Source organism: Ranitomeya imitator, chromosome 2, assembly GCF_032444005.1.
Source record: "Ranitomeya imitator isolate aRanImi1 chromosome 2, aRanImi1.pri, whole genome shotgun sequence".
NCBI lineage: Eukaryota > Metazoa > Chordata > Amphibia > Anura > Dendrobatidae > Ranitomeya > Ranitomeya imitator.
Window position 1 is genome coordinate 33,019,975 of NC_091283.1, and position 16,142 is coordinate 33,036,116.

At 48.0% G+C, this 16,142-nt stretch overlaps 1 protein-coding gene across 1 annotated transcript in view; it reads right to left on the reverse strand.

Annotated features, from left to right (window-relative positions):
* WDR62 (WD repeat domain 62) overlaps positions 1–16,142 on the reverse strand; it is a 78,495-nt gene that overhangs the window by 41,506 nt on the left and 20,847 nt on the right. Inside the window, exons 4-21 of the mRNA XM_069746423.1 lie at positions 12,920–12,977; positions 12,244–12,414; positions 11,674–11,811; positions 11,413–11,595; positions 11,167–11,327; positions 10,557–10,746; positions 7,502–7,636; positions 6,934–7,100; positions 6,759–6,850; positions 4,691–4,816; positions 4,442–4,512; positions 4,074–4,195; positions 3,754–3,826; positions 3,114–3,225; positions 2,870–2,933; positions 2,139–2,261; positions 1,923–2,053; positions 1,412–1,464 (exon numbers count right to left, since the gene is read on the reverse strand). Of these exons, the coding sequence (XP_069602524.1) occupies positions 1,412–1,464; positions 1,923–2,053; positions 2,139–2,261; positions 2,870–2,933; positions 3,114–3,225; positions 3,754–3,826; positions 4,074–4,195; positions 4,442–4,512; positions 4,691–4,816; positions 6,759–6,850; positions 6,934–7,100; positions 7,502–7,636; positions 10,557–10,746; positions 11,167–11,327; positions 11,413–11,595; positions 11,674–11,811; positions 12,244–12,414; positions 12,920–12,977 (2,170 nt within the window). The remainder of the gene's footprint in view (positions 1–1,411; positions 1,465–1,922; positions 2,054–2,138; positions 2,262–2,869; positions 2,934–3,113; positions 3,226–3,753; positions 3,827–4,073; positions 4,196–4,441; positions 4,513–4,690; positions 4,817–6,758; positions 6,851–6,933; positions 7,101–7,501; positions 7,637–10,556; positions 10,747–11,166; positions 11,328–11,412; positions 11,596–11,673; positions 11,812–12,243; positions 12,415–12,919; positions 12,978–16,142) is intronic.

Genomic DNA, 16,142 nt, shown 5'->3' on the forward strand with positions numbered 1-16,142 from the left:
CACTTTTTGTCTTTTGCTTATACTCATCCACAAGCTTTATTCTAACATATTCCAATGTAAGGTCATAATCTGGGCGTGCATCTAGTGCGGTTACAAGTGTGTCATAGCCATCTGGTAGACCGCTTAGCAGTGCAGCAAGATGCTGCACAATTTCTTGAGTATTTCTTATGTAATCCTGAATATATTCGCCCTTAATTAGCTTAGACTGATACAGCTTTCTCATTAAATAGAGCCCATTGCTGAGATTTATCCTTTCATGCACTTTCTAAGGATGTTCCCAAATTTCTTTTGCAGTTTCACATGTGCATGTACATACGTGCACAATATGATCATCATCTATACGGAGGGGAGATTTGTGCTTTTTGATTCGTCTCTACCCAGTCTTCTGGTAGTCTGTCAGGTCTAGACTTCGGTGTGTATTTCCAAGGACCTTCTCTTAGCACCTTTACCTTGAATTTCCAGGACTGGTAGTTTTGGTTACTTAGATTCGACACTGAACTTCTCAGAGTTGCTGCTGCAGCCATCTTTGCTTCTTCTTCTTAGTACACTGTTGATCTTTCCTCTGGGCTGTTCGCTGTGTCTTTGGGTTTCTGCGCCCGTAACCTGTTGGCAGCGGATTAATCCCCGTACTCTCCAGCTGTTCAACAGTCAATATGTGTTTATTCAGGAACAAGGATAACACAGCTTACAACTGGTATTTCTTGTAGCTTAGGATCTTAGCATCTTAGCATCTTGTCTTCCAAAGTGAAACTAAAAGTGAAAGTGCTCCAGCTACACACACCGTGAACAGGAACTTACTGGTTTCCTTTTTCTTGTAACAATGCACGATTGGCGATATGATATTATTGCAGGAGACGGAAACCCATGCACTATTAAACAGTAGTAAATAGTAATTGTTGCAATATATACACAATAATACGCATAATTCCAACAATGACCAAGTATCGATTCTCCTTGTGGAGACAAGGCTGGTGTGCGGGGGCTTACAAGCATGAAAATTAGCCCTCTGCCAGAAGGAAGGAAACTGTCTCCAGAGCCACCTGTTGGCTGATATCCTGTAAGATAGCACCAGACCCATTATGGAGCCTTGAATAATGATGAGACATCACTCAAACCCATTCATCGTCAGCACTGTGCCTGGGGTTGTGCGCCTCATCAGCACAGAGGTGATAGAGATGTCATTAACCCCTTGGAGGCGGATTCATTTTTCTTTTTTTACCCCTGCCTTTCAAGTTCCATAATGTTATTTCCCTCTGGAGGAGAGCCAATTTGCATACTTTTCCCAGGAAGCATTGCCTCTTCTGCGTGATGTTACAGAAGTCTCGTATCCTCATGAGTCTTTCCTCCATATTATATAAAACGCTGTAGACATGAAACGAGGCACGTAACACCAGACGATCGCCCGACTTACCAGCTTCCTCAGCCACATTGGGCGTTTCCCATTAGTCTGCAGAACGGTGGGATCTAGAATAAAATAAAAAAGGGTCGTATTAGTGACTCTCACCCAGAAGACCCCATATCACATGAGCAGAACAGCAGATATGAGGCCACCGCCAGTCATACAGCCAAGAAGACACCGTGCCCGGTGGGACTTCACTGTCCTCTCGCCCATGAGCTAGACAGAAAAGTGGATACAGATCTGGTATATAATGCTAGAACCGCTTTCTTCTTCATATATGGGTCAGCGATGAGCGCCACACGAAAAGGTCAACACAAAGAATACCGAACGCGAGACCAAGCGCTGGCAAAGAGACGGGAACTACAAAGATTGGCTCCTTCCCTCCTGAGTGGGAAATAAGGAGAGGGAGAAGCTGCAGCTGCATCTCCCTCCTCCGCCCAACCACCACCCAACTATACATATCAAAAATGGTTACCGTCAGAGATCCACAGCGGGTGAATGCAGCTGACTCTGTAATCATTACCTGTTTCGAAGCCGTCATTTATTGGGGTATCTGGCGAGGGCTCGTCATCATCATCATCATCACTGCTTCTATCACAGAACAGGTCATCTTGGGAGCTCTCATCCAGGGGGCCGACCACAAAGGTCTCTCTACTGGAAGTGACAGAACAGGTCACCAATGGCCGTACATCACGTAAAGACGTTTCAACAAGGTGCGAGACTGCTGCCCTCATCTCACCTGGTATTAACAGGACATGTTGCTTCTCCGGCTGCGTTGCTCTTCCCCTCCGCGTTCATCTCCGCCAGCTGGTGCCTCATACAGGTGGTCATGACGGGGTCCAGCTTCCAGACGAAGATGCAGCTGCACACATTAATTAAAAAAAAAATATTGCAAAGAGTTGAATATTCATACCAAAATTATCAAAAGGAACCAGAGTTTTTTTTTTTTTTGTCTGCCTAGCATGATTGCCCAGTTGCAGGATGCGATTGCAGACAGATGCTGCAGCTACATACCCTCCTCCTCTCTCTACATTTATAAAAAAAAAAAAAAAATAAAAAACATTTTTTTGGGAAAAGCAGCTTCATAGAGAGATCTACTAAAGACGACCAACTGAGACACTGGATGATTGAAACTATACAAACACTTTGCCGGACAAAAATACAAAAAAAAGTTCCTACTACCTGCAGGACTCCCAGCGCTTCTCCTGATTAGCAGGCCCCACGATATCATTATGTTACGGCACAATAATCACAATAGGCACGTGAGAAACTGCGGGAGCCAGGAGGGTCTCATGGCTTTGGTCCGACAGCCACAGACTACCAATAAGACCCCAATACCAGAATCCCGGGAATCTTTGTGCTAAACTCTATAGCTATGCTATGTGCCCCACTCTCTAAGTCTTTCCACCCCCATTGCCAGATCAGGAAGGAGAAAGGCTTCCGATAACCCCTTTAAAAACGGCAGCAGACCTGTCTCCAGACACCGTGATCAGTCTTCTACAGTCGCGGGTAAACTTCATGTCAGTGACGATATCTGGAAGAGAAGACAATGATCACTTCCCACAGTCGTTGACGTCATTATTGGGAACATTATTAAACTCCACGCCATTGCATTGTGAATCCGTCAGCAGAAGACACACGGCGGCCTATACACTGTATACGGAGTGGGGGATACAGACGGGGCAATGGACCATGTGACATATGTTACACTGACCCGAGTGACCGTACATCGTGGCGACACATTCCCCGGTTTGCAAATCGAAGATGGAGATGTTCTTGTTGGAGCAGCTCGTAGCGAAGAATCTTCCAGATGGATCCATTTGTACCTGGAAGATTAAAGTCGGCATAGATAGAAATGATCAGCAGTATCCAGAACTGCACAGAAAGGAGGGAGCGGGGCGGCGTCACATTGTCCAGAAGTACTGTATTTTTCCCCTATGCCAATTTGCTAATTAGGTGTTCGGTGCACCTTGGGTGTGGCCAAGAAGTTCAGAGCATCTTCTCTTGTACATGTCTCCACCCATCTTGCTTGATTGACAAGCTCTGTCTGCACTGAAGAAGCCTCGCTTCGTACATATCAGTACCAACAGGCAGCAGGACTCCAGGTGAACAGACTGTGTGCGTGGTGCCGACACTTCTGAAAGAAGCAAGATTTCAGTGGAGACGGCTATGAAGCCATGCAGATGGGAAGATGCCCTAATCCGCACCCACACTGCACTGAGCCCACAATTAGAATATTGGAAGAAAGGAAGGATTAGTGAAAACAGGGGGAAAATATGATTATTTTTGTTATCAGGGCAGAGTCACCATGTGTAGATAGACTTCCAAGGCAATGATGGAGGATGACCGCCTACCTTCAGCAAGGCTCCTCCACTGGGTGAACTCTTCAGAGCCTTCTCCTGCTTCCCTGACGAGATATTGTACAACCTGGAAGTAACACCATTACGGTCATACATAGGTGCGGCATGTGAGCGGCATCACAGGGGAAGACAGACTAAACACTTGTTAGGGCCTTTCCGGTGCCCATCACTTCACACACCAGGAATCGAGAGACGCCGGTGGTTTAGCGCCAAGAAAATAAATAAATAAATAATCGGCGCCTCTCACCTCCAGATGGGGAAGCGAGACGTCAGAGATCCCCGTCGGAGAAAGACGCTCCCCAGATGACACTTACCGAACACTTTTATCCTGACAGGCGACCGCGGCAGTCTTCTGGGTGACGTCCACGTCCAGGTCGTATAAGGTGGTCTTTTCCACAACGTGATGCAGACGAACAAAACTGACCCCGTCGGGAAGCTAAAAACGGGAAGATTCAGAGGAAACTCAATGACAACAGGATACAAGATGCAGCTCTGTCTGCCCTGGATCATGAAAGGGTTAAAGCAGAAGTGCGAATTATCAAGTATCCGCAGGATCATTGGGACACCCCTCACTCCTGAGGACAGGAACAAAGTGATGGACCCGGACCACCGAGCACGTATAACGAGTCCGGCGCACATTGTTATCTACCTGATGCAGGTCACGGTGGAGATTATTAATTACCATATGAGCAGGACGGAAATAAATGCTCTTATCGGCTCCGCAGCTTATCATGTGCAGCTGGTCCCCGTCACCTGGAAGACACAGGGAGGAGGGAAGAGACGCTCGAAGGAATGGACCAAAATGTGGCTGGAAAAGCACAGCGCAAAATGTCACAATAAATGGTACTATTACCGGGTATAATCTGCAGATAATGCTAATGGGGGTCTTACCAAAGCCCCATCACACACACACGAGGGAGAAGGAGCGCACCTGAAAACTTCACCGCGGTTATGGAGGAAGAGTGATCATCCAGAGTCTGCAGCAACGTGTAATCGCGGTCCGCATGAAGGATATGGATTAAACGATCTCTGCTGGCTGAAGCCAAAAGTGTCACTCCTAACAGAGAAAAGCAGTATAACCGTTATATTCTTGTACATGGGAGCAGTATTATAGTAGTTATATTCTTGTACATAGGAGCAGTATTATAGTAGTTATATTCTTGTACATAGGAGCAGTATTATAGTAGTTATATTCTTGTACATAGGCGCAGTATTATAGTAGTTATATTCTTGTACATAGGGGCAGTATTATAGTAGTTATATTCTTGTACATAGGCGCAGTATTATAGTAGTTATATTCTTGTACATAGGCGCAGTATTATAGTAGTTATATTCTTGTACATAGGGGCCAGTATTATAGTAGTTATATTCTTGTACATAGGAGCAGTATTATAGTAGTTATATTCTTGTACATAGGGGCAGTATTATAGTAGTTATATTCTTGTACATAGGGGCAGTATTATAGTAGTTATATTCTTGTACATAGGAGCAGTATTATAGTAGTTATATTCTTGTACATAGGAGCAGTATTACAGTAGTTATATTCTTGTACATAGGGGCAGTATTATAGTAGTTATATTCTTGTACATAGGGGCAGTATTATAGTAGTTATATTCTTGTACATAGGAGCAGTATTATAGTAGTTATATTCTTGTATATAGGAGCAGTATTACAGTAGTTATATTCTTGTACATAGGGGCAGTATTATAGTAGTTATATTCTTGTACATAGGAGTAGTATTATAGTAATTATATTCTTGTACATAGGAGCAGTATTATAGTAGTTATATTCTTGTACATAGGTGCAGTATTATAGTAGTTATATTCTTGTACATAGGGGCAGTATTATAGTAGTTATATTCTTGTACATAGGAGCAGTATTATAGTAATTATATTCTTGTACATAGGAGCAGTATTATAGTAGTTATATTCTTGTACATAGGGAGCAGTATTATAGTAGTTATATTCTTGTACATAGGGGCAGTATTATAGTAGTTATATTCTTGTACATAGGGGCAGTATTATAGTAGTTATATTCTTGTACATAGGAGTAGTATTATAGTAATTATATTCTTGTACATAGGGGCAGTATTATAGTAGTTATATTCTTGTACATAGGGAGCAGTATTATAGTAGTTATATTCTTGTACATAGGGGCAGTATTATAGTAGTTATATTCTTGTACATAGGAGCAGTATTATAGTAGTTATATTCTTGTACATAGGGGCAGTATTATAGTAGTTATATTCTTGTACATAGGAGCAGTATTATAGCAGTTATATTCTTGTATATAGGGAGCAGTATTATAGTAGTTATATTCTTGTACATAGGAGCAGTATTATAGTAGTTATATTCTTGTACATAGGAGCAGTATTATAGTAGTTATATTCTTGTACATAGGGGCAGTATTATAGTAGTTATATTCTTGTACATAGGAGCAGTATTATAGCAGTTATATTCTTGTATATAGGGAGCAGTATTATAGTAGTTATATTCTTGTACATAGGAGCAGTATTATAGTAGTTATATTCTTGTACATAGGTGCAGTTTTATAGTAGTTATATTCTTGTACATAGAGGCAGTATTATAGTAGTTATATTCTTGTACATAGGAGCAGTATTATAGTAGTTATATTCTTGTACATAGGAGCAGTATTATAGTAGTTATATTCTTGTACATAGGGGCAGTATTATAGTAGTTATATTCTTGTACATAGGAGCAGTATTATAGTAGTTATATTCTTGTACATATAGGGGCAGTATTATAGTAGTTATATTCTTGTACATAGGAGCAGTATTATTGTAGTAATATTCTTGTATATAGGGGGCAGTATTATAGTAGTTATATTCTTGTACATAGGAGCAGTATTATTGTAGTAATATTCTTGTATATAGGGGGCAGTATTATAGTGGTTATATTCTTGCATTTCTCAACAATTTGAGGCTTCAGAATACCACCAGCAGCTTATGGATCTGATGAGACAATTATACGGTCACATACCGGTCCAGGGCCTGGAGTATTCGAGGCAGAGAACTTCGCCATCATGTGCTTCAATTGTTATCATCTCCTCGAAGCTTTCTAAGTGATAGATTCTACAGAGGAAGAAATGGAAATAACACTTGATGTAAACTCTCCCCATCTCCATCTTTTACACGGTTCCACAGTAGAGAATTACCGTATGTTTCCAGTCCGGTCACCAGAGGCCAAGTGACGTCCATCATGACGTATTTTCAGGACACGAATTCCGCTTTTTGAGTCTTTGTGCTCAGGTTTCTCAGAGGTGCTGGAGGTGTCCTTCAAGTGTGCCACATTGTCACTGACGTAAATCACTTTATACAAATCCTAAATAAGGAGAAAAAAAAACAACTGATAAAAAGAAAAAAAATCTACTGTAATAACATTTAATATACAGATACAATGTGGGGAGGAAGTCGCTAGTCCTGATAGTGCTGTGGTATTTAGCTCTAATACATAAAAATTAACTACAAGGAGAAACTTTACCAAAAATCTAAGAAAAATGTCCTACCGTTTTGAGTACTCAGCACCTATGCAGACTTGTGTGTTTCCATGATTACAAGCTGCACACAAACTTTGCGCAGTTAAGATTCTGCAGTGCTGCAATTTATTCATTTGATCAGGTGCAACCGTTCAGACATAGGTAGAAACGGTAGAATATTATGAGGGCGGGGCGGCTTTAATTTGTAGGGAGCCCATCCGCAGACGGTACAATGTCAGATACTCACATGGCTGTAGATATTCCTCTTCATCCCCAGCTCGGAGCTTCTCTCCAGGTTCCATAAGCGGATGGTGTTGTCAGAAGAGCAGGTGAAAAACGAGCCCGGGGCGAAACCCGGCTTCAGCCTGTGCTCCGGGTACACCTACACAACAAGGGAGAATAAATACCATAGAATTTTTTCTAAAGAGTTTTTCCAACTTGATAAGAGATCATCTCTCTGCATGATGGGGGATAATCTCCGATCCTCACAGATCCTGAAAGGCCCCATTAGAAAGGAGTGTATATGCACAGCAGATGCTAATGAGGTGCTCAAGAACCCGCTTCTTGGGATAGGAGCGGATCCCAGCGTTCAGCAATTCATTACCCTTTGCCGGGGTCTGACTTGACAGATCCCGAGAAAGCGCCTTCGAATTAAAAAGAAGAGCAGGAGCAAACGGATAGTAACCGCTTCATTCTAACGAACGGCTTCAGAGCGCAGTTCTCGGAGTGTCGGTAACCACACTCATGTCTGCTGTGCTCAGGCAACTTATGATCGTGCAGGAGGTTAGACGAGGCTGATGAATCTCACACATTGATAAATCTGCTCTACTCAATGGTGGGGCGTGTTCGATTTTCCTTTGAGTGTTGCTGTCTGCTTATGGATTGGTCAGCATCACACAGGGAGAAAAGTACACGCCTCCAGTGAAAACTGACTGGGGGGGGGGGGGGGGGGGGGAAGGAAGGGGTCTGAGTTTTCACTGGGGCGTGATCTATTTTGTCTCCATGTATGAAGCTGACCAATCATAAGCAGGCAGCAACACTCAAAACGATAATTTAGCACGCCCCCAGTGAAAACTGTCTGATAAAATAAGTTAAGTCAAAGTGGGTGTTAGCTCATTATGTGCCAAATATGTTGATTGCTAATATCTCCGCAACGGAGGGGCGAAATTAGACAAAGAAAGCAAAAAGAACATGATATTCTGCCCTGCAGCCACTGTTATATTGTGTGTCCAGTTCAACATGAGAAATGTGGTGAAAGTTTCTCTGCAAAGGCCGCCAACCCTCCGATATCAGCCGACAGTCTAATGTGTATGGGGCCCCCACAACAGAGGACTGTCGGCGGATATCAGGATGTGGCATGTGTGACCCTTTCGTAATCAGTAAGATTAGCTGCTGACAATGGAGTCTGGCGGCTCGCCTGTAGAGAGCACGGCACAGCCGGACGCTCCAGTGCATGGAGGAGCCGGACGCTCCAGTGCATGGAGGAGCCGGACGCTCCAGTGCATGGAGGAGCCGGCCGCTCCAGTGCATGGAGGAGCCGGCCGCTCCAGTGCATGGAGGAGCCGGCCGCTCCAGTGCATGGAGGAGCCGGCCGCTCCAGTGCATGGAGGAGCCGGCCGCTCCAGTGCATGGAGGAGCCGGCCGCTCCAGTGCATGGAGGAGCCGGCCGCTCCAGTGCATGGAGGAGCCGGCCGCTCCAGTGCATGGAGGAGCCGGCCGCTCCAGTGCATGGAGGAGCCGGCCGCTCCAGTGCATGGAGGGGCCGGACGCTCCAGTGCATGGAGGAGCCGGACGCTCCAGTCCATGGAGGAGCCGGACGCTCCAGTGCATGGAGGAGCCGGACGCTCCAGTGCATGGAGGAGCCGGACGCTCCAGTGCATGGAGGAGCCGGCCGCTCCAGTGCATGGAGGAGCCGGCCGCTCCAGTGCATGGAGGAGCCGGCCGCTCCAGTGCATGGAGGAGCCGGCCGCTGCAGTGCATGGAGGGGCCGGACGCTCCAGTGCATGGAGGAGCCGGACGCTCCAGTCCATGGAGGAGCCGGCCGCTCCAGTGCATGGAGGAGCCGGCCGCTCCAGTGCATGGAGGAGCCGGCCGCTCCAGTGCATGGAGGAGCCGGCCGCTCCAGTGCATGGAGGAGCCGGCCGCTCCAGTGCATGGAGGAGCCGGCCGCTCCAGTGCATGGAGGAGCCGGCCGCTCCAGTGCATGGAGGAGCCGGACGCTCCAGTGCATGGAGGAGCCGGACGCTCCAGTGCATGGAGGAGCCGGACGCTCCAGTGCATGGAGGAGCCGGACGCTCCAGTGCATGGAGGAGCCGGACGCTCCAGTGCATGGAGGAGCCGGACGCTCCAGTGCATGGAGGAGCCGGCCGCTCCAGTGCATGGAGGAGCCGGCCGCTCCAGTGCATGGAGGAGCCGGCCGCTCCAGTGCATGGAGGAGCCGGCCGCTCCAGTGCATGGAGGAGCCGGCCGCTCCAGTGCATGGAGGAGCCGGCCGCTCCAGTGCATGGAGGAGCCGGCCGCTCCAGTGCATGGAGGAGCCGGCCGCTCCAGTGCATGGAGGAGCCGGCCGCTCCAGTGCATGGAGGAGCCGGCCGCTCCAGTGCATGGAGGAGCCGGCCGCTCCAGTGCATGGAGGGGCCGGCCGCTCCAGTGCATGGAGGAGCCGGACGCTCCAGTGCATGGAGGAGCCGGACGCTCCAGTGCATGGAGGAGCCGGACGCTCCAGTGCATGGAGGAGCCGGACGCTCCAGTGCATGGAGGAGCCGGACGCTCCAGTGCATGGAGGAGCCGGACGCTCCAGTGCATGGAGGAGCCGGACGCGCCAGTCCATGGAGGAGCCGGACGCGCCAGTCCATGGAGGAGCCGGACGCGCCAGTCCATGGAGGAGCCGGCCGCTCCAGTGCATGGAGGAGCCGGCCGCTCCAGTGCATGGAGGAGCCGGCCGCTCCAGTGCATGGAGGAGCCGGCCGCTCCAGTGCATGGAGGAGCCGGCCGCTCCAGTGCATGGAGGAGCCGGCCGCTCCAGTGCATGGAGGGGCCGGACGCTCCAGTGCATGGAGGAGCCGGACGCTCCAGTGCATGGAGGAGCCGGCCGCTCCAGTGCATGGAGGAGCCGGACGCTCCAGTGCATGGAGGAGCCGGACGCTCCAGTGCATGGAGGAGCCGGACGCTCCAGTGCATGGAGGAGCCGGACGCTCCAGTGCATGGAGGAGCCGGACGCTCCAGTGCATGGAGGAGCCGGCCGGACCTTCTATTGAGAATGGGGCCCCTTACAATTTAATTTAGTCATCGTGTCCGCTCACCTCTATGTTCCAGACGTAGGAGCTGTGGTACAGGGCTGAATAAACCTTCCCCACCTTGTGGGTGTTACTGACGTCCCAAACGTAGATGCTGTGGTCATTGTACACGCCGCACAGCCACTGGTTGCCCTGGTCGTACACCAGGGCGGACGTGTCAGGGTGGCCGCCATGGCCTTGTTTCGCGAAGAGCGAGCTTAAAAGAAAGAAGCAAAAATTACATTGAGACCACATGTAAGTACAAAGTCTAGTGTATGGGGTAAGATGTGGGGCGATGAGGAATTGAGCTGTATTTGAAAAGTTCATTCAAAGAGTCGTCTCTTTCTAATCTCCTCTGTGCCGATTTATGACCACTCCAAAGTTCGGCTCAACTTTGGTGTGATGATAAGTCAGCCGAGAGGAGCTCAGGAAGAGACATATAAATGAGTGACAAATTCTGCATGAGAATGAGCTCACTGATGGTACCCCAGTTAACTCATTCTCTAGCCAGTAGATGTGCAGGAGGACAAAAACCTCTGTAAAATCCAACACGGTACAACTGGAAAAAGGATTTGGAGCCAATGCTATAATGATGGTCTCTGAAGGCGTCCGCACCCTTTGTAGCTGCTCAGCGTACCTTGCGTCGAGGCCCAGGGCGACATCCACGCCCAGGTTGTGAGGTCGGGGGAGATCGGTCACATGTTGGAGGTTGTGGGCCTTGAACATCCTGATGACTCCTTCCTCGCAGCCGCAGAACACGAACTCCTCGGTGACGCACAGGCAGTTGGATGACGACACCTGGATGTAAAAACGACACCATGGACGGTGAACCAAAGCAGCCGCCGCAACAAGGGGAACCCGCAAGTATCCGCCGCTCTCCCACCTTCAGCTTCAGCCATTTCTCCAGGACTCGCTTCTCGTTGAACTGACACAGGACCCCGGAGTAGGACACGCAGTACGTGCTCCTCGCGTTCTGCCCCTTGCCGCACGCTACTCCGCCAAACACATTGTTGTGGAGGTCGCCCAGCAGCCCCGACCGGCCCACCAGAGGAACGGTCCCGTTCACCTGCAGGAATCCAGACGCTTCAGGAGCGACTTATCGAAGCCACTGTACGGAAACCTAAACTTACAAGTCGGTCGGTACCTGGGACTGTCGGGAGCTCTCCAGGTACCAGAACTTCACGTGCCGATGGCCGGCGGTCACAAAGTAGCTGCTGTCTTCAGAGAAGGACACGGCGCTGACCTTACTGGAGACTTTGTTCTTCGCCACTATATTATTATTCTGCGGAGACCAGGGGGGAAAAGATTTTAGGTGAGAAAAGACGAAAGGTGATAATTCATAACTGCTCCGATAAACACATGATGGCAGGGGGCATCCGAGACCTAGAAAAGCCGCAAAACCAGTATAATAGTCTGGCAGGTTCAGACCGGACCCTTGCCCTGCTGACCAACGGGAAGGGGAGAGCAGGCAAACTAATTAAAATGTATTTCCAGGAGGAATAACAGAGAAACAGAACAGTTGTAAGGAAAGATGAGTGAGAATTGCGTCCTTCATCGTGACGCAGAATGGAGGAGGAACTCTGGACAATGAACATCTATGGCAGAGTTCCTGGACATGACAGATGGAAAACGAGCAAAAAAAAACCCATAAAAACAAAAAGATAAAAAGGAAAAAAGCAAAAAGAAACCCCCACCAGAAAAAAAACCCCTTTACCTTCCAGTCCCACACATTGACCACCATGTCGTGCTGATACCCCACAGAGACGACGTACTTCATGTTGGGGGAGAAGCAAACGCAGGAGACGCCATATTTGTGACCGAGCATCTCGGAGACCTGCACCTTCTCGGCCACATCCCAGACTCGGACTGCTGGTTTGTGACCGCTCTGAAAACAGAAGACAATTAAAAGGGATTTTTTTGTTGTTTTTTGTTATCGCAAAAACAGAAGAGTACGTGACCGCTGCAGCCAATCAGTGATCTCCCAGGTCATGTCGTCCATGCTGCGATTATTACTGAAGCCGGTAGGCAGGGTTCAATTGGAAAGTCATATAGACAAGTAGGACCGAAAGAGACGAGGATGACTCACGCAGTTCAAGTTGGGGGATTTTTTTTTTTTATTATTTAAATAAAATTGTTTTGCGGCCATTTATAAAACGAAATCGTGAATAACCCCACCATTATAAAAAAAAAAAAAAGTTATCCCCTGAAAAAAGATGTATCAGCCCTCCTCAGATTTCCTGGAATCCCGCCGATCACCAGCAGTCGGGGACGAATCCAAAGGAGAAAGACTGGAAAATGGTCACACAGACGCACGAAACGGGACTGTTGTAGTGATCGAGGGGATCCCAGCGATCATACAAGGTGTAGCCTAACGGGAAGACTCCACTCACCTCTCCGCTGACGATAAGTTTCCCATCGGGGGAGAAGGACAGCGCGCTCAGCTGTTTGCTACGGAGGAAGGAATCACATGATTACCACTGGGACACCATCCCTGGATACAAAAACCCCCCACAAAATATGGTAAACAGGCACAATACTGCTCCTGCTAAAACAGTAGGACCTCAGGGGCGGAGTATAAGACATGGATTTCCATTTATGGTCATCAAGGGGGTGTGGTCTCAGGGTAATTATGTGTAGCTGCCTAAACACACACCCCTGAGAATCCTGCGAGAACTCAAATAAAAAGTCAAAGGTGTGTCATAACTCAAAATCTGCACGGGAGGATAAAAAACAAAGACTGGATATTTAAGGGAGCAACAAGAATACAATAAAAGCAAAAACTCGACCCTTTTAAACGGATGTCAGGACCCCTCTAAATGAAGAATTAGGAGATTCTGTATTATCGGATTTTAGTCCTTAAAGTTTTTTTGCCCACACAAGCAAGATATATGAACGGTTCCGTGGCCTCCTGATAATGTCAAAGAGGGATTTTTGGTACTACTCACCGTAAAATCTTTCTTAGAGCCTTCATTGGGGGACACAGGTAACCATGGGTGTATGCTGCTGTCGCTAGGAGGCTGACACTATGCAAAAAAGGAAAATAGCTCCTCCTCCACAGTATACACCCACCGACAGGCACAAAGTACATCAGTTGGGTGTTAGAGTAGTAGGACAAGCAACATATGTACCAATCCAACAACGAAAGCACAGACCAAATAATGGTACAACATATGTACCCAAATAATGGTAAAACCAGTTAGGGAGGGTGCGGTGTCCCCCAATGAAGGCTCCAAGAAAGATTTTACGGTGAGCACCAAAAATCCCTCTTTCGTTATCTCTTCATTGGAGGACACAGGTAACCATGGGACGTCCCAAATCAGTCCCTAGGGTGGGAAACAGGAAGATTCAAGGAATAAATGGACTCAGGTCAGCCGGTGCAAAACCGCCGCCTGCAGTACCTTCCTTCCCAGGCCTGCATCAAACGAGGCATGGGTGTGAACCCCGTAAAAACTCGCAAAGGAGTGCAAGGATGATCAGGTTGCATCCTTACAATCTGGAAAGCCAAATCCTGGTAATGAACAGCCCAGGAGGCCCCCACCGCAGAACAGAGTGAGCCTTCACTCCCGGAAAAGCCTTCACCTCCGGAAGAGGCTGTTTGTCCTCAACGCGGAATGCCTCCACGGCAATAGTGAACTTAGAAGCTAGGAGCCCATTAAGAAAACCCTCAGAGATGACGAAAAGGGCATCAGATTGATGAAAGGGAGCAGTCCTTGAAAGGTAGACTTGCATAGCTGTGACGGGATCCAGCTTGTAGAGGGACTACTCCAGGAGATGGACCGGAGAGACACAGAAGGAAGTACAATGTCTTCATTAATGAGCAATGACAAGACCACCTTGGGTAGAAAGGAAGGAACAGGCCTGAGAACTACCTTGTCCCAATATAGAATCAGGAGCAGGGAACAGCAGGACAATGCCGCTAAATGAGAAACTCTCCTGATAGACGTAATTTAACTAAGACGACAACTGTCCAAGACAGGAGAAAAAACGTGATGTCTTGAATGGGCTCAACAGGAGTGCGCTGCAGCGCGCCAAAGACCAGGTTAAAAACCCATGGATCTATAGGAAGATAAGGAGGTACCAGGTGGGCGACTCCTTGAAGAAAGGTCCTTTACCTGGGAACGAGAAGCCAGACTTCGTTGGAAAAGAATTAACAGAAACAATAGAGCCAAGTCAAGACCCGCTTGTAGAAAACCAAGAATGTAAGGAAGAGAAAAAAGGACATAGGGACCAAACCCTTGTCCACACTCCACCGGAAGGCGGCCTTCCAGTGTTTGTAGTAGATATGCAAGGATGCTGGTTTTCTGGCCCTAATAATGGTCTGAATGACCAGATTGGTCTCAACGGCCATGCTGTTAAACTTCGAGAATAAAAACTCTGGTGGAAGAGTGAACCTTGAGAGAGAGGATCTGGACGGCCTGGAAGCTTCCAATGGGCGTCCATGAACATGTTTACCGGGCCCTTCTTCTTCAGTCCGGAGCTATCAGGATTATAGGGATCCCTTCTTCCTTTATCCTTTTCACGACAATCGGACAAGGGGAGAGACGGAAAAAGATAAGGCAGTTGAAATTGTGACCACGATAATACTAGAGCATCTCAATAGCTGGCTAGCGGATCCCGGGACCTGGGTACGAACCAAGGAATCTTGTGGTTTATCCGAGACGCCATGAGGACGATGTCCCAGGAGCCCCATTTCTTTGGATAAAGATGGCGGGGCTGAGCAATCACCCACCTGAAGCGAGACCTTGATGGCTCAGAAAATCGGCTGCCCGACTTTCTACCCTCGGAATGTGCACGGCTGACATGGCGGAAATGTGACGTTCTGCCTATTGCAGAATCCTTGTTACCGCTATCATAACTGGATTATGTAAGGCTCAGCTGTGGAGTTGTCTGACTGTATGCAGACCGGCTGGCTTGGAAACAGAGAATGACAGTGGTGAAGAGCAAAGAAAAAAATTTGACCTGATCTCCAGGAGATTGACGGGGAGAGAGGCCTCTTAGGCGTTCCAGTGGCCCTGCGCTGTGTGACGAAGAAAAAAGCGGCTCCCCAAATGAGGAGACTGGCGTAGGTGGTGATGACCTGCCACCAGAGAGGAAGGAAGGACTTCATTCATAGGACTGATGCCAACAGCGTCACCAAGTGAGGGACTGCCTCACCCTGAGAAAAAGAAGCACGGGATCATCCAGGGAGACGAACAGATGGCCAGCTGAAGAGGACGGGCATGGGACTGGGCAAAAGAAACAGCTTCCATGGTGACAATCTCTTTCCCCTAGAACTCTCATGCAGGACCGTACGAAGAGAGAAGCTGGAAGCTTTAGAGTACGGATCCCTAGGCAGAGGGATGAAAAACCTCTCCTTTGGAAAGAAAACACGGGCTTGGATAGTGTCAAACCTTATACCTAGAAAAACCAGCTGCTGAGCAAAGGTGAGGGGAGAACTTCTCTCTGTTATAATCTAGCCGAGATGAACCAGAGTATCCAGAGTAAACTGAAGACTCTGGTTGCAGTCTTGGCGGACAGCTCCTTGATGGACGATCTTCTAAGTAGGGAAATACACTGCCATGACGTGACTAGTCTAGTAGCAGAGGCCAGGTCGAAAGGAAGGGCCGTTAACTG